Below are 20,040 nucleotides of genomic sequence, written 5' to 3'. Positions count from 1 at the left end.
ATTAGTGTGGTTGAACTAAACCCTGAAACACTGTTTACAGAAAAAGAGTCTGATCCACGTCATCACACATTGTCTCTCTCACCGGGGCTGACAGGAGAGGCCAATATTCCTGACCAAGCACCCCCTGAACCACGATCTTGTCCCGTAATACTGACTGTTAGAAGAGGTCATTGTCTTACTGATTTGATCAGTGCCTTTAAGGACTCAAACATTATTTCATCTGAGGTCAATATCAAAATGTTGTTACCAAATGGAGAGCTTGAACAGGGGGAAGGAAGTGGTGTTTTGCGGGACTGCCTGACAGAATTTTGGATGGATTTCTATGACAGCTGCACATTGGGAGTTGAGGTGAAAGTCCCATTCATGACTTTCAGTGTGAAGAATGGCAGGCTATAGCTAGAGTGTTTGTTGTAGGGTGGAAACAAGCTGGTTACTTCCCAGTGAAGCTTGCAATACCCTTTCTGGAGGAGATATTGTGCGGCTCGACAACCAGTAGTTTAAAAGATTCCTTTCTTTTGTACGTCTCACAAGAAGAGCGATCTGTTCTCCTGAAGGCTTTGGATGACTTCAATTCAGTGGATACAGATGAATTGCTGGAAGTACTTGATGCACATGAGTGCAAGCAGGTTCCTACTAAGGACACACTGCTCCCTGTTTTGGCACAGATAGGACACAAAGTACTTATTCAGGCCCCAATGTCTGTAATCAAGTGCTGGCGTCCCGTTGTGGGTTCTGTAGCTGGTTTACTCCCACCAGAAGGACTGCATCATTTCATAGCAGAAAAAAACCCAACTGTAAAAACAGTGAAGGAGCTTCTAATCTTTCCAGAGGAGATGACAGCTGCCCAGTCAACAGTTTCTCGTTACCTGAAAAGGTACATTGGAGAAATTGATTTCAATATCTCCCAGACCACAGACTCATAATACAAGTCAGTGCTTTATAAAAAAAGAAAAAGAAAAAAGAAAGTTGTGTTTTCAAAATTGGAGTTCAAGTTATTTTTACTTCCAATAGTGTTAACATGCTACATGGGTAGTGTAGTATGTGTAGACGATTTTTTTTTAAATTTTCATTGTAAGTGGGCTAAAGCAGTTAATTAAAAGTAGTCTAACATAAACGCTGTAATTTGATTATTTTAATAAACAAGTAACTTGGATGGATTCGATGCTGGCGTGACCACAGTGCACACGTCTGATGTTGCTCACAGTGGTCCAAGGGACGCTCAGGGAGTTTGTGTGTTCGCTCAGACACGTGAAACATTAGAGGGAACATTGTCTACCACACATCACACTCATAAAAAGCATGACTACAGTTTCATAGTTTTTATTATGTTTTTACTGATTAAACAGTAAAAGTTAATTTAAAAAAATCCCAAAACAGATTCCCACTGATGTCAACATCTCCCAATGTTAAATTTTGAAGGAATCAACACAGACAATTAAATGTGAAAATGTCACATTTGACTTCTTTTCTCATCAGCACATGAGCATTTATATCATAAATCACATTTATATTGGGTTATATTTGATCCTGTATTACTGAAAACTATGACTTAAGTGGAAGTTAATGAAAACTGATGATATTACTCTTAATTTATTGAGGCTCTTCCATAACTCAGATTATGTTATTAATCTGTTGCAGATCTTATTACTGCCTCTTGAATCAGATTTTAACAGGATGTGTTCAGTTTAACTCTCTCACCACTTTAAAGGCTGAAGCTTTAAATCATAATTTAATAATGTTTTATTTTTATAAAACATGTTTTAAATAGAAACGCTTTTATAATTTCACCATAACAAAGTTCACTTCCTGCATGAAGGTGATCACAGCTCCATGAACTATTCCCACAAACATCACTGAGCCTCAGACTTTCTTTAACAGGCCTGTCAGACCACAGTGATCCAGCTGTTTGTGTTCATGTGGCGCATTTATACGTTTTATTTCAAATCTACTTCACATTTTATTATCTGATATCTGCGACACACGGAGACTTCCTGTTAAACAGAAAGTAACCTTTGTGCGTGGGCGTGTTTGGAGCTGCAGGTGTGTCCAGCTGTGGGTTCGTTGGGTCAGCAGAGGATTTAACGGGACTTTGTGTCGGTTTGTTTTTAAAGGAGGATGAAGACGCTGGTGGTGTTCCTGCTCCTCATGAACGGTAAGAAAGTCTCTGTTTAACCTGCAGCAGCTCCGCAGACAGTCCTCTGTGACCGGAAGTGCTACACTCAGGCGCAGCTCGCGCCTCTGACGTGATGGAAATTCACACAGTGTTGGAAATACAGATTTAATGATGAGGCTTTAATAGTAAAAGTATGAGGGAAGGTTAGAAACAGACCAGACTAACAGACTGTGGACTTTGTAGCCACAGATTGGACACTTGGCAGAGCTAGCTAACCATGCTAACATAGCCTCGTGTCTGCGCTGTTTCCGGTCTGAGCCGAGCTCATTCAGCCCTCTGAGCTCCGTTTCTCCGCACTAAACACAGCACAGGTGCACCTGATCAACGTCGATGCAGGATTTTGACGTTTATACCACAGCTGCATCTACTGGGAGGCTGAGGGGAGCACTGCTGGCTGTCAGTATTTTTCAAAATATAATAATGTTTTGGTGTTTGTCTGCTTTTCCAAAAGAAATACAAAATGATGCTGATTAATAGTTCTGATTATATCCAAAGAATGAGCTGGATCAATGAGTCTGAAAGATCTTCCACTTGATTAAATTTCTCTGTTTTCCACCCATGGAGATCAGGATCCTAGTTAAACACCCAGGCTCCTTGACTTTGTCCCCTTTACTCTGTCGGGCCCCTGCTGGAGTGTGTGTGGGACCCTTGAGTCTCAGGACTCTGGGCCTGGTGCGTAGTCTGCTCTGGCAGACCAGCGGAGCCCGCGGGCACGTCGTCAGGGCCCCCTGGGGCTTCTGCACTGTCTGCTTTGGTCTTTTCTGAGTAGTGCGATTCCCGCTGCGGTGAGCCTCTTTGGACTCTCGTACTCTGGGGGCATCTAGATGTCTGGAACCTGCATCTCCTCCGTGCCTGCTTCATCTCCTGGGGGGCAGGGCTATGGCTCCACATACCGACAATTAGACAGTTACATGGTAAAAGCTTGTGAACACAAGCGCTCACACACACAGGTGCACACACACGTACTCACAGACACACTATCTTGGTTGGCTGCTGCCTCTAAACATATCATGTAGTCCTGTGTGCTGCTGTTAAGGGTTCAAATATTGAGGAGGGATACAGGAGGAATTCCAAAACAACAACACTGATCCGGCCGGGTGGAGTCAAACGATGATTTTAATGAACACGCAGCGTGGGGAGATGTACACTGCAAAACATCAGCTGTAGATCTCCGCCCAAAAAGACACTTCAGATTGCTTTTGATTCATCAGGGTTAACGCCCCCTCATGCGTCATCAGATACAAAACATGCACACGTCAAGTCAAAACCACAATGACCTTTAACACAGTTTGAAAAGAACATCGCCTCGTCTCCATCCCAGGAGTCTTCCTGTCGCACGTCCTGCCCGCGCTCATCTTCTGGAACATCAGGCCCACCTTCTGCAACAAACTCTTCTTTTGCAAGCACAATTTTGCAGTTGCAAGCTTTTACAAAATATCATTTGAACCTTCACCTACCCCTGAGTCTAACTGCTGTGTAAGTCTGTGTGTGTGTGTGTGTGTGTGTGTGTGTGTGTGTGTGTGTGTGTGTGTGTCGACCTGACATTCACTCAGTTTCACCTCTCACCTCACCAGCTAAACCTTGTAACCTTTCCACCAGACAGAAGGCCAGCACGTACACATTGAAGATTATAACAAGCATTCAAAAGCATTTAAGATTATAGATTTAACTCAACAGTTTAAAGTGGTTATAACTGCACCTGTAATAAAGGCTAATTGGGTACCAATATGTTTAAACATCTGAATGCAATATCAATATTAATTATTAATGCAATGGTAATGATGGTTATTAACAATAGCAGCAAAATATTTCTCTAATCCCCACACTGCTCAGTGTGTCTTATAAGCAGGTTTGGAGCAGATCCTCAGTGTTTCTTTCTCTCCCTCTCCTTCTGTAAACTTCCTCACCAATTTCTTTCTTTTTCTTTTCTTCGGAAGGTCTTTTCTGTTCTGATAGTAATATCTCAAAATAAAAAATCCTAATAAATTTCTAATAAAATATGACTGCCATTATAGCAAAAGCAGTAATGATGCACTTTGGAAAATAATTCTTTTGGGCATTTTTTTGGCCTTCAGATAATAATTCTCATTCTCGTCTTGTCCTGTGCAGCTATACTGCCGGACAGGACAGGCAAAAAACAGAATATAATAATCATGGCTGTCAGTGTTAACGCATTTAAGCCCCATTAACACAATTTTCATGACTAACGCGATTAACAATTAAGCCATCTGAGTGCAGAATGACTTAAAATCCCTGAAATGTCTCTGTCAATGCATTTTGGGCAGTTTTTCTAAAGCTTGTGCAGAAGCCCCCCTGCTGGATGAGCCTCATCCAGGGGTCTGCTTTGGTCTTTTCCAAAAGAAAAGAGAGAGACTGCAGCAGTCCAGGAGTTTGGTTAATTTTTTTAAATTAAGTCCCACCAAAGATTTGTTTACATGAAAATGTTTGTGAGGCTTAATCTGAATTCGGTGCAGCCAAACTTGAACTTCTTGTTTTATAGTAAACAGCACGTGTGACTATAAACATGGTTTTCTGGAAACAGAAATGGGCAATTTTATAATTAGTAGAGTCATAGATAACTAGGAAAACAATCACAACACATCATCTACTCAACACAAGCAACATCTCACAATGTCCACAAGGGGTCACTGCAGACCCAGAATTGGCTAAATAGCGCATGTCTTCCAAGTTGGTAATAGTGAGGCATAAATATGGCAAGCTAACAACAGCTAAAGGAAACCATAGAAAAGTCCTTTATTCCTCATCCCGCTGATTGTGGTCATTGCAGGAGATTACAGCCAGATTATAATCAGCATCATGTTAATGAATCTGCCAAAGTAAGAACACTTACAGATCCATCAACTCACTCAGTCACACAAAACTGCATCATAGCTGCGTCACAGCAGCTCCTTCAGTCATTCCCACTCTGTGTGCTGAGCACGTGACCACTGGTGCGCTTGTTTCCTTTGGGTGCGCTTGATTCTTGCTTCTAGACATCCTGAGGCCGAGTCAGAGCAGGAAGTTGGAACAATGTTTGTATTTTTGTGCAAAGCTAACTGAAGCTTGTGCTGTATTAACATAATGATAAAATCATATCAGTATATGTGAGTACAAACTTTAGTCTAACTTTTTATTCTAACTGTATTCAGCTTGAACCAGAAGAAAAAGAAGGACAATAAAACTATGTTTCTATTTCCTGTTGCTACATTGTAGAGGGCGACTTTGCCTCTAAACAGGAACATGTGTACAGTCCTGCATCAGCAGCTTCATTCTTATACAGACCTTTCTACTCTGTGTGTTAAACTGAGCTCTATGTTTGCTACATAGCAGTCAATGAATCCAGTTTTTACACCACAGTTAAGTTAATGTAGTTAAATCTGTGTATTTGTAACTCAAACATTCAGTGTTTTAAACAGAAACCTGACTTTGACATATTTAAGTTGGTATGAACACAGTCAGAGCTGCTGCTGCTTTTATTGTTCTGTTGCTTTTTCAAAGCTTTCTGTGCAAATCAATAGAAATATTTATTGTTGCATCTTAAAGCTGCCAGCACAGCAGCAGCATGAGGAGAAGAGTGTTTGCTCAGGAAATACACGGGTCCCTGAAGAGTTCAAACAGGAAATATTCCTGCATTAAATCTGCAGTTCAATCATCAGCAGATTACTGTCAGTGTCATCTGTCACCAGGCAGGTTTTAACAGGCGCCACATATTATTAGAACACCCTTTTATATTTGGATGATAAACACATTTAGTTGTGTTTGGTCTTTAACTTGTGCTCAGTTTCCACAATGAATTCATGATGGAAATCTCTAATAAACTATCAAAATAGACACTATTTCCCCCCACACTCTCTGTTGGTGGCTGGTGCCCCCATCCTCTTGGTGAGTTGGTGGTTCTTGGTGCTCGGGTGTGTTCTGGCTAATGGCTGCTTGGTGGGGCCTGGCCCCCTGGCTCTGTCAGGCCCCTGCTTGGGTTTTTGTTTTTTAGGTAGGTTTGGAGCAGATCCTCAGGGTCTTTTTTCTCTCTTCCTCACCTTCTGTAAACTTCTTCAGCAGTTTCTTCTTTTTCCTTTTCTGTTCTGATTGTAATACCTCAAAATAAAAACTTCTAATAAAATATGACCATTTTAGCAAAAGCAGTAATGATACACTTGGGAAAATCACAACACATGTAAGAAGAAGAAAGTTCAGATATGTGTTTAAAATTGTAGGGAGTAAAAAGTAGTTAGAAAAAAAAAACTACTCAGGTAAAGTACAGATACCTGAAAATTGTACTTAAGTACTTACTGCCCAACTCTGGAGAAGTTTTTATTACTCACATTATGTAAATTAACTACACGGCTCTACACTAACTTTTTGCCTTGTGTTACCGCGCCAGATCCGCGGCCTCGAACCGTAGTAAACCTCTGGCAGTTACTTCAAGGTTCCGTAACTGGCTCGTAGCCGGCAACCAGCTTACTATACAGGTCAACTCCGCTCGCAAAAAGATCGAAGGAGGCGTAGGAAACTGCTTCACCGAGCTTTATTTCTTCTCTAAGGCACGAACACCGCGTACAGTGGGCTGAAACAGTTTACTCACAGCGAGCATCGCCGACACAACTCTGGCTGTCGAGGGAGTTATTATATTCCTTTTATTTATTGTCTTCCCGTCTCTTCTGTAGCTAACCGTTACTTTTCACCTTCTCCGCTCTCTCTTCACACACCGGCGCAGTCCCGCTACACACAACCCGAAAACATTACCCATCTGGTTTCACCCTTAAATCTCCCGATTTTCTTTTCCAGTATAAATATTTATTGCACTTATTAACTGCACATCAACTTCGTAACAGTTGAGACTGAACATAAAAACAATAAATAAACATAAAAACAACAAATGTCTCACGTTGTGTTGTTGCCGCAAAATGTTGTCCTGCTTGAAATTCCGTCTCCACCGTTGCTCGACACTGCGTGTATAGAGCAGGTAGTGCAACAATAGAAAAATAGTTGCGGGACAGCACTGTGTAGCGTTTGTCTCTAGGGTGTTGATCATTTTCCTAAATCCCTCGTTTTGCACAGTGTTGATGGAGCCATATCTTTGGTCAGGTGATTGTTAGGTAAACTGACACGGATGGATTACGTGGCAGAAACACACACGGACACAAAATAGTTGTGATGCAAGTTTATATACAAGAATAGGGAATATTTACAAGGAAGGGGGCTATATACAGTGATAGATAAAAATGTGCCAGGAGATTAACACCGAAGAGATGAGACGAAGCCGAGGTATGCAGGTAGGCAGATGACGCACCGGAGCTACCTGACAACAAGGAACAAAACAGTTTACGGCGTACCGTTGATAGCCGAAAGTTAAACACAAGTGGACGGAGAGAGTTGGAGAGCTTACTTGAAACACAAACCTGCTGCAGTGACCGCAGCCCGATGGAACGTAGCTCTCCGTCGCGGATCCACAGTAGCCAACACAAAAACCTAGGCAGGCGGGCAAGCAGTGGAACAGGCTAAGACAAAAGAGAAGCAGGCAAAACGTGGATCCTTAAAACATACAGCTCCACAGCGTAGAATCAACAGATTCAGCTTGTGCTAACACGTTACCACTTGTGACAGCGACAATACTCCGACACCAGACGTCCGTGACTCAGCTCCCTAATAGTGATGGGTCGTTCGCGAACGAAATGGCTCTTAGAGCCGCCTCTTTGACGTGAACGACGCGAGCCGGCTCCTTATCGCGAGCCGTCACGTGGGTTTTTTTCTTTTCTTTCTCTCACCCTCTCTCTCTCTCTCGCACTTTTTTCCGCTTCACTTCGCACCTGAGCCTTGTGCTTTATGCTGGGAAGAGGGGGGAGGGGCGGTAGTTACACTCAGTAGCACAGGAACAGAGCCAGAGAGAGAGAGAGAGAGAGAAAGAGAGCCAGGGACAACAATGTCACATTAGAAAGGTATAGTAATCATCCACAACTATTTTCAGTTGCAGATGATAAAGGATTCAGAAAGTTTATTCATGCAGGCCCATATGACAGAGAATATGCATCTTCTTTATGTTTTCATATTATAATTTATATTTAATTGTGTTGTGGTTTGCAGTGTTTTGTGTTGTTTTCACTTTAAATTTGTAAAAGGAAAAAGCTGAAAATTTAAATAGTTAAAAGTTGAAATGTGAATAGTTGATTTTTGTATTATATGATTTATTTATTACATTTTATGTGGAGTGAAAAAATAAAAGTATATTTACGGTGGCCCCTACAGACAAAGCACATATAAACTTCAAATCACGTACGAACTCTGAAGCACGTACAAACTCCAAAACACGTAAAAACACGTACAAACTCCAAAACACGTACAAACTCCAAAACACGTAAAAACTCCAAAACACGTACAAAAAACTCAGAAGCACATAAAAACTCAAAACATGTACAAAAGACAACAGAAGTGCTCCAGGATGCTGGGCGCAGTGTTAAGCTTTTGTTACCTAGTGGCTACACAAGCCAGCAAGTACCAACGACCGGATTTGGTGTGTGGTAGTAACAGGTAAATGAACTTTTTTTAAAATTATTTGAATATATATGAGTGCCTGTGTATAAATACACAAACAATACACACATGCTTTCAATTGTGTAATTTAAGTGATCTAGTAGCTCTGCTTTGGAAGTTCAGTTCATGCTAGAAATGTGTTTTGGAGTTTGTACGTGTTTTGTCTCTAGGGGCCACCGCATATATTTATATATAAACATATATAAATAAAACCACTTTTTTTTACGTTAGTAATTCCTTTTGTGCATAATTTTATATTATTGTTAATAATAAATTAATTAAAGCAACAAAACAACCTGAAGAGCCGGTTCGGAGCCGAAAGAGCCGGCTCTTTTTAGTGAGCCGAACCGAAAGAGCCGGATCTCTAAAAAGAGCCGGAAATCCCATCACTACTCCCTAAAAGCGCTCACTGATGACGTCCGATGCGCCGCAGGTGTGCCGGAATGCCATCAAGCCCCGCCTCGCCTACCTATACCAAAAAGGAAAACAAAACCCAAACAACAACAATACACCTACCCACCACCTCCTAACAGTGGTAAGTGATAGCCTCCGTAATTTCTTTGTGCCTGCGGGAGTTCGACGTGTATAGGGAAGCGCTGTATAAGGTTCCCGTTATTGATGTTTGGGTGGTTGACCAGGACGGATTTTCTCCTGTCACTTTCTCGTCATCCCTGACGTGCTCTCCGTTGTTTTTTCCCTGCTAATAGCTGGGTTTCATTTGACGTAGACGTGACGTCGACGTAAAGCGCGAAATTTGACTGGAGGGCGGAAGTGAAAAAGATCAGCGCAAAATCACAGACAGACAGTACGCAAAATGCCTTTGTCCTGTTGTGTTTACGGATGCTCCAGTAGGTCGACCCGAGAAACTGATAAACGGTATTTTAGGGTACCAAAAATAGCCCAACGAAGAGGAGAAAAATGGAAAATTCTAACCGAAAAACGTAGGAAAAAATGGATTTTAAATTTACGTTTACAGTCGGGAGGAGCAGAGTCTGCCAATGCCCGTGTCTGCAGCGACCACTTCGTCAGAGGTAATGTTATGTTTGCAAACGAACTTATTAGCATTATGTTGTCGTTAAATTCTCGTTTACTTAGTGCTTTTAAGTTAGTAGTCTAATATTGACTTGATTGGGACTATAGGCTGCCCAAGTGCTTTGGATGACGAAGAGTCGGAGGACTGGGCTCCGACGGTCAATCTCGGCTACGAACGAAAACCCAGATCGGAATCAGTTCTCAAACGAGATAAAAGAATGAAGCTTAAGGCAGAACAGCATCGATGTGCAGAGGCGATTTTGGATATGCAACAGACGGCTGAGAGCCCGGATTTGAGCCTAGTGACAGTGGAGAACCCCGAACTGCAGCTTCCAGCTGAGAATCCACAACCAGAAGACTTCAGTGTGAATGAGACATTCACTTATCCAGGTAAGATATTGTGCTGAGATGTAAAACAAACAAGAATCATGTCAAAGAGAAAAAGATGCCATTATCTGTAATGATTATGGTCCAAGTTACATATTACATGTTTGTGATTTTTTAATCACAGAGTAAATCCATACCATTTTATTCAGAAAAAAAGAAAAAGTGGCACTTATTACCGTCAGGCACACACCACAGGTTTTTGTACACTGCTGTGGTTCTTATATTGCCAGATTCCAGACAGTCTCCTTTCACAGATAAGTAAAGATATCCGTAATGTAAGGTTTCTGTGGTGAGAAACATATAAATATATTTTTTGTTTAGACGCAACATGTTTTTTTGTTGATTAAAAAAAATAATTACATTAAATTAACATAGTGAATTAAACACATTACACCAGATTCTAATAGCCCACTAAAAAACTCCTACAGTGAAAATGAGTAAAAATTGAGGTTGCCTCTATTATGCTGATTATGCTCCCCCACTGTTATATTGCAGGCTGTGCGGATGCTGGATGCCAGACAGAGCTGACGATGGATGACATCGAGAAGATGGAGGATGTTTTGAGACAGAACACAGCAGAGCTGGTTGATCTTCGGAGCAAGGCTCTGGACACACAGTTCAGCCAGGAGGCTTTTGAAAAAAATGAAGACAAGACAAAGTTCTACACAGGGCTCCCCAACTTCTTAGTTTTAATTCAGATTTTTGAACTGTGCGAGCCCTATATCACCTCGGGACCTATGTCTTTGTTGTCCAAATTTGAACAATTCATACTAGTTTTGCTGAGGCTGAGACTAAATCTGCCCCTGAAAGATTTAGCTTTCAGGTTCAATATTTCTCTGTCCACTGCTTCTAGAGTTTGGCATAAAGTAATTGACATACTTCATAAAAGGTTAGAGTTCCTAATTGAGTGGCCAGAGCGACATGTTCTTCAAGCTACGATGCCACTGAGTTTCAGACAGGCATTTGGATGTAAAGTGGCTGTGATTGTTGATTGCTTTGAAGTCTTTATTGAGAGACCATCTAATCTTCTTGCACAAGCTCAAACTTGGTCCAACTACAAGCACCATCACACTGTAAAATTTTTGATTGGTGTTGCCCCCCAAGGCTACGTCACTTACATATCTTCTGCCTGGGGAGGGAGAATTAGCGATAAGCAGATCACAATAGAGAGTGGCCTCCTAAAGAACTTGTTACCTGGAGATATTGTCCTTGCAGATCGTGGGTTCAATATTGGCGATAATGTGGGGTTTTACTGTGCTTCACTACAGACACCGGCATTCACTAAAGGGAGAAAACAGCTGTCAGCCTATGAAGTGGCAGAGACAAGGAAAATAGCCAATTTGCGTATCCATGTTGAGCGAGTCATAGGTTTAGTCAGGAGGAAATATCAAATTCTGCAGAGCAGGGCTATGCCAATAGAGAACATGTCCACAAAGCCAGGTGAGACACATGCATTGATCGACAAGATTGGGGTAATTTGTTGTGCCTTATCAAATCTCTCCGAGTCTGTTGTCCCACTGGAGTAAGGGGGGTGGGTGGTAATCAATCAGTTAAAAAAAATTAAATGTCTTGTCACTGTCACGGCTCACAGACGGGGGTGGAGAGGAAGAGTAGTGTCCAGTATCTGCTGCTTGGCTCTGGTGATAAGTAGAACAGGGTAGAGTAATAGTAGTACCTAAGTCCTGACTCCTGATTAGTCTGTAAATGTTTTCAAATGAAATATTTTTCTCCAACTGTCATATTGTGCTGGCAGTTTGTACAGTATTATACTGTGAGATGGATTGCAATCTATTTTGTTTATTTGTTTAAAAGTCTAATCTTGTAAATAAACCACCAATGTATTATTATGCTGCCTCAATAGCATTTAATCATTGTGTAGTGTTACACAACACTTAAATGACACAATTAAATGTACAATAAAATTAAATGACAATCTGTGCTCTAATGCTACGTCAGAGCAAATACAATAGCCAGAACTCATAATGACTACCATCAGGTCATAACAATATTCAAAATGTCATTATGTTGTCGTCCTTTTATCACATTACACATGTATGTTTGTAACTTGCTGTCCCAGTATTTCTGGGAGTATACTGTTTCTAAAAAAACACTCAACTTTAGGAATCGCATCATCCCAAAACTCAAGGTCAGGCAAAATCCTTTCAACAAATATGTCATTGCGGTTCCACACAACAAAGTCACAGTACTCTGCATTTGCAATGTGAAGCTGTGCCTGAATTTGGTAATAGTAGTCATGAGTTGGGTCCAGTGTGACATTATCCCCGTCACTGATGAGGCAGAAGCCCTTCTCCCCAGCACGCATGCGCAGGTTGACCGCATCTCTCTGAGAGTGTGGGCACTAAAATCACAGTGATGAGAACAACAATCAAGATTTATCTGATGAAACAGTGAAGAAGCAAAGATGATGGGTGTGGTCTGTGTTATCATAATCTCTCATTGCCCAAAACAAATGTCTATTTGAGACAGACAATAAAGCCTCATCTTATCTTAATTGAACAATAGATTAGAAATTAGAAAAGGTATTTCCTGCATTTTTACTCAGTTCACTGATTCTTATGGAAAGATGTCACACCTATGGCCTTGACTACAACAGAGTCAATACCTTAATCTCGCAGATGCCAGTTCCATGACAGTCACAAGTGACTATCCCATCAGGGGTGGACCCCATGTATGGCCACTTGGGGTTCAGCCAGAGACCGCTGTCCATACATGAGAAGCCTGCATGCTCCTGGCTCATAAGCTTCTCATATGCTCCTCTGGCTTGTGCTTCATGTTTGCATCCATAACTATAAACAGTACACATGCCAAACATGAAAAGGAAATTATTACTTAGTATTGGATGTGTAAAACAGTAAAGTGATGTATTATACAATATGCCATTACCCTAAACTATACTTAGTTCTTACCCTGTATAACCCTAGCCGTATAAGCCTATAACTAACCTCCATCTTCATAACACTTTTTTAGTTACAGTTATGGACAGTTTCATACCCCAAATCTTAACTCTGCCTTACCCTACATCAAACCCTAAATACCTTGTAGCAGCTGTGGTGAACCTATATGCCTCTGGATAGCATATGGCCTTGATCAAGCTCTTTGATGGTTGCTGGGGGTTGGTCTTAAGAACTTGTTTCAGCTTAGAGGCAGTTACGCGTCCAGCTCTTTGCCTAAACCAAATACTGCTTGCACTCTGACTTCGAGTCGCCCTCTCTACAGCCTGGACTTGGGACAGGGTGAGCTCTTCAAGCTGGAAGTCCAGGCATAGCTCTTCAAGGTCTTTGGGGGGGAGCTGCAGTGTCTCTGGTGTTCTGTACTCAGGCACAGTTTTAGGAAGCATGCTAGACTGGGGGACATTCTTTGTGGTAAGGTTCCCTAGACATCAGTGCTGCACTCCTTGGACAGTTTTTGCTTAAACTCTCAAAAAACCTACAGTATGTCTCTGAATCTCTCTGCACTCTTGGGCATGGAAGTGATTTCCCAACCTTTTGTGTACTTGTGCAGCCATCAATGGAACACTCAAGCTTTCGTTTTTTTGACTTTGCTGAAGAGAAGTCAATCAGAGTTACTGGGCAAGCAGGAATCTGGAAAAATTAAGCCAAAGAAGATCATTAAAATTTAAAAAGCTCTTTTCCAAAACGCTATATATGCCCGGCTTGATTAGATCTACCAGGAGCTTGAAGCCCCCGCCGGTATAGCCTACAGGGTCATTGAGGCACTCAAGCTTCCCCACCACGACAAGGTAGCAGTATAGGGGAAGATATTTTATCCTACTGTCACATGAAGTCCCAATATAACATTCTTTATCCTACATTTTGCTTTTTGGCTTACCTTTTTAACATGAGATGGCATCAGCCACTTGCACTGCTCTGATGTGCATGTCGCTCTCATTTTCACCCCAGCTTCAACTGCAAAAAGAACCGCTCCAACGTTCGAGCATGATTCTGATAGTCTGGAAATAGAGCACATAATCTTTTTAACATGAAATGCAATATTTACAGTACATTTTGATGATGCATAGCTTACTAATACTAATGTGCAATGGCACTTTATTTGAAGTAACATGTTTATTCATTAACTCTTTCTCAACAGCCTATAGAGAAATCATTATCTAGGTGATGACATGACTGAATAGTTCTACCCTCTATCTGAAAAATGCATCTGAGTGTCATGAGGGATCTAAGGCAATCACACAAATTCTTAGCTGATGAATTCTTAGCTAAAAGAAAACACTCTCTCCCCACTACTACTGAAGTACACCTGCAAAATGCTAGCAGTGCCCTATGCGTATATGTGTGTGTGCTCATTGCAATAACATCCTACTTAATTAGGCTACTAACCCTGCCATACAATTGCAATGGGCTGCAATCACTTCTCCATCCTCCTTTGCAATTACCCAAGTCTTCAGAGGTGTCTCGTTAGACCTCTGAGAATGGTTTACCTTGAAACAAACAACTGTCACTCTAACGAAGTCCTAAGGATTTGGCATGTTTGTTGACGTTAAAGCCGCTAACGCTAACTGTTAGCGTGTTTAAGATAAAGCAATATAAGAACAAACACTCACCCTTGCAAACACCAAACTGTATCCATCACGGAGACGTTTTGTTCCAAGGTTGTGGACCCACCCGCTGACAAAAAAATTGTACGCCTCCAGACTCTTGAAAGCTTTCATTTGCTCCCTAGTGTAGTAAGAAGTCTGGAGGACCAAGTAGTTGGTGATATCCACAGCGTCGATAGTAGGCAAATCCTTTACTTCTGTGGTGTATTCGGACATTTTCAAAGAATACGGATCACGTCCGATATATTTTTTAACTATCTGTTTATATCTCTCCCGAGAAACGGGGTCTAAAGTTGCACAATAGCTGCTCTCCTGACTCTCCACAGTGTCCTCCATGTTTACTTCCGCCCTCCACTCAAAAATCGCGCTGCCTCCGCACGTCATCAGAACCACGTGACTGCAACCCAAGTATTTTAGCATCACACGGCACAGCTTCTGTATCACGTGGTATAAGGCTCCGCCCTTGTCATTTGTTGAGCAGGAAGAGTGAGCGCTTGTTTTCATGCAGATTATGTCCCGGATCAAAATGCGGTACAATCGTCGTCGTCTTTTTTTTTAATTTTGTTTTTTTAAATCGTTGTCATTTGGAAATGAGATCGCGATTTTCTAACGATTAATCGTGCAGCCCTAAACACCATCATAAAATATATGGCTCTTGAAGTACCAGCCTTATGACCCACATTAAAGTACAGTAGTAAAGGCCTATTTAACACCACAACCAGTTTACACGAGACAATTTTATTTCTGATATGAATGTTATTTATTTTAACTGTCATAAACAGGATGTGACGAGTGACATTAGTAACAACTGTACTGCATTAAAACATTCACAGCAGGTGGGATATCCAATCTTTAAGTGATGACCTGGTGAAACCTGCTTCTGGGTCCAAACGACTCTGAGTTTATTAAGGCTGTTGTGTTTTTAACATGTTTTAATGCTTTGAATCTTCTTCCATTTAATCTGAACAAGCCCCTAAAAGAAGTCAGTGATCACTGTCGGCCTCTCTCGGTTGTTATCACCACTGTTCATTTTAAAGCTCAGTTTTTAAAACCTTAGGATGTAACTACAGCCCAGCCCATGCAGCAGTATATGAATGACTGACCTCGTATTGTGGATGGATTATCTCAGTGGTTCTCCTGACTGAAGTTTGGTCCTTTTACAGCATCCTGCCATGCGATTACATTTGTCACTAACCATCATTGAACATAATCACAATCATACTGAAGTTCCACCTTAATACAAAGATCATCCTCTGACTGAATGAAAGAGAAGAAGAGGTGTAGCGTTCACAACAACATCTGGATTTTTAAGGAGATTTTGAGATAATATTTTATTTTAAACTTCTCTTGATTTTTCACTTTTCTCCTTAAATCAGACTCACAATCTGATTGCAATTCTTTGCCAAAGTTTACATCGACCATAACAGATGAAGTCAGAGGATGATTAGTGGCAGAAACGGGCTTCCAACTTATCCCATTAAGTCACCAGCTGACACTAACAGAAAAAAGATATAAACACATTTCATCTTTAAAATGACTCGACAACAGCAGTCTGTACCTGGAGAGGATGACATGTGGCTGTCTGATCACAACCAATACAAACCTCAGTCAAACGTCACCTTTGAACTAAAACTAAAACAAACAACTTTTTCTTTTCAGATTTTCAGATTTTTCTTGTAACATATAAACAAACTGAAAGCTCTGTGATTTTATGAAAAATGCATCCTCATGGAGTTTGGAGTTTGCATGTTCTCCACATGTTTGTGTGGGTTCTCTCCGAGTACTCTGCTTTCCTCCCACAGTCCAAAGACACACAGTGAGTGTGGCTGGGTTATTGGATCTTTCTAAATCTCCATAGGTGTGAATTAGGGCTGGGTATTGTCACTGATTTCTAGAATCGATTCAATTCCGATTCACAAGGTCCCGAATCGATTCGATCCACGATTCGATTTAATTCGATTCGATTTAAATCTGGGAAATTTTGACAGTCAGAAATATTATAATTCAGATCAGTACATTTACATATTTTTGTATCTATAAAAAGGAAGCTGACACACGCAAGACTTTATCAAAGGTGTAAGCATCACAGCAGATGCCTTTGTGTCAAAGTAGCTGAAGATAAAACACAGAAAAACATGAAGGTTATTTTCCTGGCCTGGGATTTTATAAAAATATTCTGCAGTACATCAAAAACGAAAGAAAACCATTAATCAACATATGAACATTACCTCTGACGTTACAGCGGTTTTAGTAGAGACACGGTTAAGCGTTTTGCATTTTGAATAATTTTAAAAAGTTTAAATTTGTTCAGTATTGAACAGCAGAAATTAGGTTTTCTTTTCGGAAGAATGTAAAAGGGAAAAAAACAGCGGCTGACAGCGCTGTAAGCAACAGTAGACTTGTGCGTAACAAGCAAGCGACTAATGAAGAAAGGGAAACTGTTCTTGAAGTACAGAGAGAGAGAGAGAGGGAGAGAGAGAGAGAGGGAGAGAGAGAGAGAGAGAGAGAGAGAGAGAGAGCTGCGCATCGCGGTGGAAGCAAAACAGTAAAAGTGAATTCATGACGATGTTTATGTGAAGCGTTTGGATCTTCTTTTGCTGCTGGTTCGGTCAATATTGTTTGGAGAGACATCAAACTAACAGCTTTAGAATCAGCGCATAAAGGGCGTGAACACAAAGCTCGGACCCGCCCACAGATCAGAATCAGCGAGCTGTCGGCTTTCAGCCCCGACTGTGAGAAAGGCGACATCTAACTGATTCTGATCCGCGGGTCGCGCTGTGTGTTTAAGTCTATGTGCAGAATCCCTGTACCTGCTCTCATTTACTGTTTTAACTGTTTGGTGGTTGTTGAAATTTTGTGAGATGTCACCAGAGATTCTGGCATTTCGGGCAAAAATAAATAAATCTAAATAAATTTATATTAAAAAATCGATTCAGGATTTTAATGAATCGATTTTACGTTATCAAAGCCAGAATCGATTTTAATCGATGAATCGATTATAAAAACCCACCCCTAGTGTGAATGGTTGTCTCTCTTTCTGTTTTTTACTGAGACTGCTGACCTGTCCATGGTCCACACTACGATAGCTGAGATAGACTCCAGCTCCCCACGACTCTGAACTGGATAAGTGGAAGAGAATAGATGGATGGATGTTCAGTACCAGTGCACATTTTGAGCTATGAGCATGTTTGTTGCCAAATGCAGTGATCTGGCTGCCAAAAAATGTGGACTCTAAACTCAGAGTGAACTGATGCAGAGTTCAGGTTTAGACTCACACACAGCTGATTCATGTTTCTGTCTCTGTGTCCTCAGTTTCCCAGCATGCCTCGGCTCTGGAGGTGTATGAGGGGGTGGAGTCTGTCCTGCTGACCTGTCAGGACTCTTCTGTACCTGCACGTCCCACTCTGGTGTGGAGCCGCCACGACTTCAGTCCTCCAATCGTCCACAAGCGTAATGATGCAGGAGATGAACTGAGAAACCAAAACCAGCGTTACAGGAAAAGAACGTCCATGAAGACGGACTCTCTGAGGACTGGAGACTTCAGCCTCACTCTGAGGAACCCCATCACCTCTGACAGCGGCACCTACACCTGCACCATCACTGCATTTGGAAACACACGGACACTGACAGCAGTAGAGCTGCAGGTCAAAGGTCAGCAACACACCCAACACACCAAGAAAGACTGTTGACCGTTTAACCTTTGTTGTAGCTGTTTACACAGATGTTCAGGCTCAGCTATCATCAGCCTGTGTGAACAGCTTCAGTCTTCATCGAGGACAAACCTCCACTCTGCTGTTTATCTACAGACTGAGTTCAGCCTCACTGTTCATAAATGAATGAATGAAGCTTTATTTGTCACAAGCAGGTTGCCCTGCAGCGAGATGGGAACCCCCCCCGACCTTACACACATAACACAGACATCACATTGGGTTACAAGTCGGAGATCGGTAGCGTTGCAGAAAAACACTGAAATGTACACAACAACGGGAAGGTACAAGAGGAAAAAAAGAGACCTCCACTCATGCTGTGCTTCCATGATAGGACAGCACGAGAACAGGAAACAAAAAAAACTCCTCTGCACAAAAGCACATAAATGTCCACAGCACAACATTATGGAAGACATGACAAGCCACAGGGATGGGTAGGGGATGTGGAGTAACCCCAGCCACACAGCAGCCATCCTGCAACGGCGCCGTCATTAAGCCGGGGCTGACGTAATACATCGCCCCGCTCTTCGACAGCGCGGGCCCGGACCCGCCTCGTGTTCCCAGGGGGCAGCAAGCATCAAAGGCGTTGGAAAGGGAGGGGGGATGAGTGAGTGCTTATCAGTGTAAGTGTATATGTGTGCGTGTCCATAGTTCAGCTGAGACAGTGTCCTTCAGCCTATCAGGCTAAGTAAACAGTCCTCCAGCCAATCCAGGTGTCCTTTCATGGGATGGGGGTCCGCAATGTTGATGTTGATTTTGTAAATTTCCATGCGAGCAGCCCAGGAGAATTTTCAGGCTGCCCTAACACTCCGACACTGGTCTCTCAATCTCCCGTTGGAGAGTCGCGAGCCTCCCCATGATGGTATCAAACTTCTGTTCCATGGTGTTGTCATTCTTTTGATTCTGAGACCTCACAACTGCAGTGATCCGTTCCGCGATGTTTTCCAACTGTCGCTCAAGGGTCTCATTTTGAGCAGGCCTCTCTCTGATGTTTCCCCTCATACGCTCAACGGTGTTGTTTTGAGCCTTCACAGCAGCTGTAAGCGTCTCCAAGGTGTTGACCATATTACGTTCGTTGTGAGAGGTCGCGCCTCGTCCCGTCGCTTCGATTCCAGCGGGCAGCCTTGTGGGGGTTTGAATAGCCGGTTCCGCTCTCTTATTTCTCTGATAAGCCAGGGCTAAGCCAACGCCGATCAGCATGAACCCTGTTATCATGGTTCCGAATAGGTAGATATCTTCAGCGTCCTCGATCGACAGTCCCGCCAGGCACACGGTCCTCCAGTTCTGCCACCCGTCCATCGTGTATCCGGCAGGGAAAGTCCCTCCAGGGCACTCAGGCTCTCCCGAGCCCAGACTTCTCGTTGAGAAAAAAATGTCCTCACATTCATAAGAACTAAAGCAGGAGGTCCAAACAGCTTCAGGTGTGAGCAGCACAGAAAGGTCTGACTTACAGAGACTCCAAAGACAGCAACAGGAAACAGACGATTATCAGACGTTAGAGACTCTAACCCAACATCCAAACTGTTAACATCAGGTTCTGACGCTGTGGCCATCAAAACTGATCATACTCTCTATTCTATTCTACTCTACTCTACTTTATTCTCTTCTATTCTCTTTTATTCTGTTATATTCTGTTCTAT

The 20,040-nt window shown here is 42.1% G+C and overlaps 3 protein-coding genes and 1 long non-coding RNA gene across 7 annotated transcripts in view; 2 read left to right on the top strand and 2 right to left on the bottom strand.

Moving 5' to 3' along the window:
• The first annotated feature begins 2,011 nt into the window (after positions 1-2,011).
• LOC113017925 (uncharacterized) overlaps positions 2,012-20,040 on the top strand; it is a 42,000-nt gene continuing 23,971 nt past the window's right edge. The window contains exons 1-2 of the mRNA XM_080299330.1: positions 2,012-2,152; positions 18,006-18,344. Coding sequence (XP_080155456.1) covers positions 2,116-2,152; positions 18,006-18,344 — 376 coding nt within the window. The 5' untranslated portion in view covers positions 2,012-2,115. The remainder of the gene's footprint in view (positions 2,153-18,005; positions 18,345-20,040) is intronic.
• On the bottom strand, positions 7,317-8,223 carry LOC145425878 (uncharacterized). Its single transcript, XR_013906655.1, has 2 exons — positions 7,557-8,223; positions 7,317-7,469 (listed from the first exon to the last, which is right to left on the bottom strand). It is a non-coding gene; the product is annotated as an uncharacterized LOC145425878 (long non-coding RNA).
• LOC145425875 (uncharacterized) lies at positions 9,414-11,964 on the top strand. The gene is made up of 3 exons (XM_080299334.1): positions 9,414-9,729; positions 9,839-10,120; positions 10,613-11,964. Exons 1-3 carry the CDS (start codon positions 9,513-9,515, stop codon positions 11,641-11,643), a joined length of 1,530 nt encoding a protein of 509 aa, XP_080155460.1. The 5' UTR covers positions 9,414-9,512; the 3' UTR covers positions 11,644-11,964.
• Positions 11,959-15,105, bottom strand: LOC145425877 (uncharacterized). 4 transcript variants are annotated; one of them, XR_013906651.1, is made up of 4 exons: positions 13,967-14,082; positions 13,621-13,719; positions 12,741-12,924; positions 11,959-12,476 (listed from the first exon to the last, which is right to left on the bottom strand). XR_013906651.1 is itself a non-coding variant. In XM_080299335.1 (4 exons), the coding sequence occupies exons 1-4, from the start codon at positions 15,075-15,077 to the stop codon at positions 12,162-12,164; spliced, it is 978 nt and encodes a 325-aa protein (XP_080155461.1). In that variant the 5' UTR covers positions 15,078-15,105; the 3' UTR covers positions 11,959-12,161. The 4 variants fall into 4 exon arrangements, 1 of the variants encoding a protein (XP_080155461.1); XM_080299335.1 differs by lacking the exons at positions 13,621-13,719; positions 13,967-14,082 and adding exons at positions 14,476-14,576; positions 14,700-15,105; XR_013906653.1 differs by lacking the exons at positions 13,621-13,719; positions 13,967-14,082 and adding an exon at positions 14,700-15,102.

This window comes from Astatotilapia calliptera, chromosome 3 (genome assembly GCF_964374335.1).
Source record: "Astatotilapia calliptera chromosome 3, fAstCal68.1, whole genome shotgun sequence".
Lineage (NCBI taxonomy): Eukaryota > Metazoa > Chordata > Actinopteri > Cichliformes > Cichlidae > Astatotilapia > Astatotilapia calliptera.
Note: the sequence above shows the minus strand (reverse complement) of the source record. Positions and strands in the feature narration are given on the sequence as shown.

What these genes read in the sequence shown, in the direction of transcription:
- LOC145425875 (XM_080299334.1), top strand. Translation starts at nt 9,513, where the DNA reads ATGCCTTTGTCCTGTTGTGTTTACGGATGCTCCAGTAGGTCGACCCGA. An exon ending in CAGCGACCACTTCGTCAGAG is followed by an intron (nt 9,730 to 9,838) that starts GTAATGTTATGT and finishes TTGGGACTATAG; the next exon opens with GCTGCCCAAGTGCTTTGGAT. An exon ending in TGAGACATTCACTTATCCAG is followed by an intron (nt 10,121 to 10,612) that starts GTAAGATATTGT and finishes GTTATATTGCAG; the next exon opens with GCTGTGCGGATGCTGGATGC.
- LOC145425877 (XM_080299335.1), bottom strand. Translation starts at nt 15,077, where the DNA reads ATGACGTGCGGAGGCAGCGCGATTTTTGAGTGGAGGGCGGAAGTAAAC. An exon ending in ACAGTTTGGTGTTTGCAAGG is followed by an intron (nt 14,577 to 14,699) that starts GTGAGTGTTTGT and finishes GTTTGTTTCAAG; the next exon opens with GTAAACCATTCTCAGAGGTC. An exon ending in CTGGCATCTGCGAGATTAAG is followed by an intron (nt 12,477 to 12,740) that starts GTATTGACTCTG and finishes CTGTGATTTTAG; the next exon opens with TGCCCACACTCTCAGAGAGA.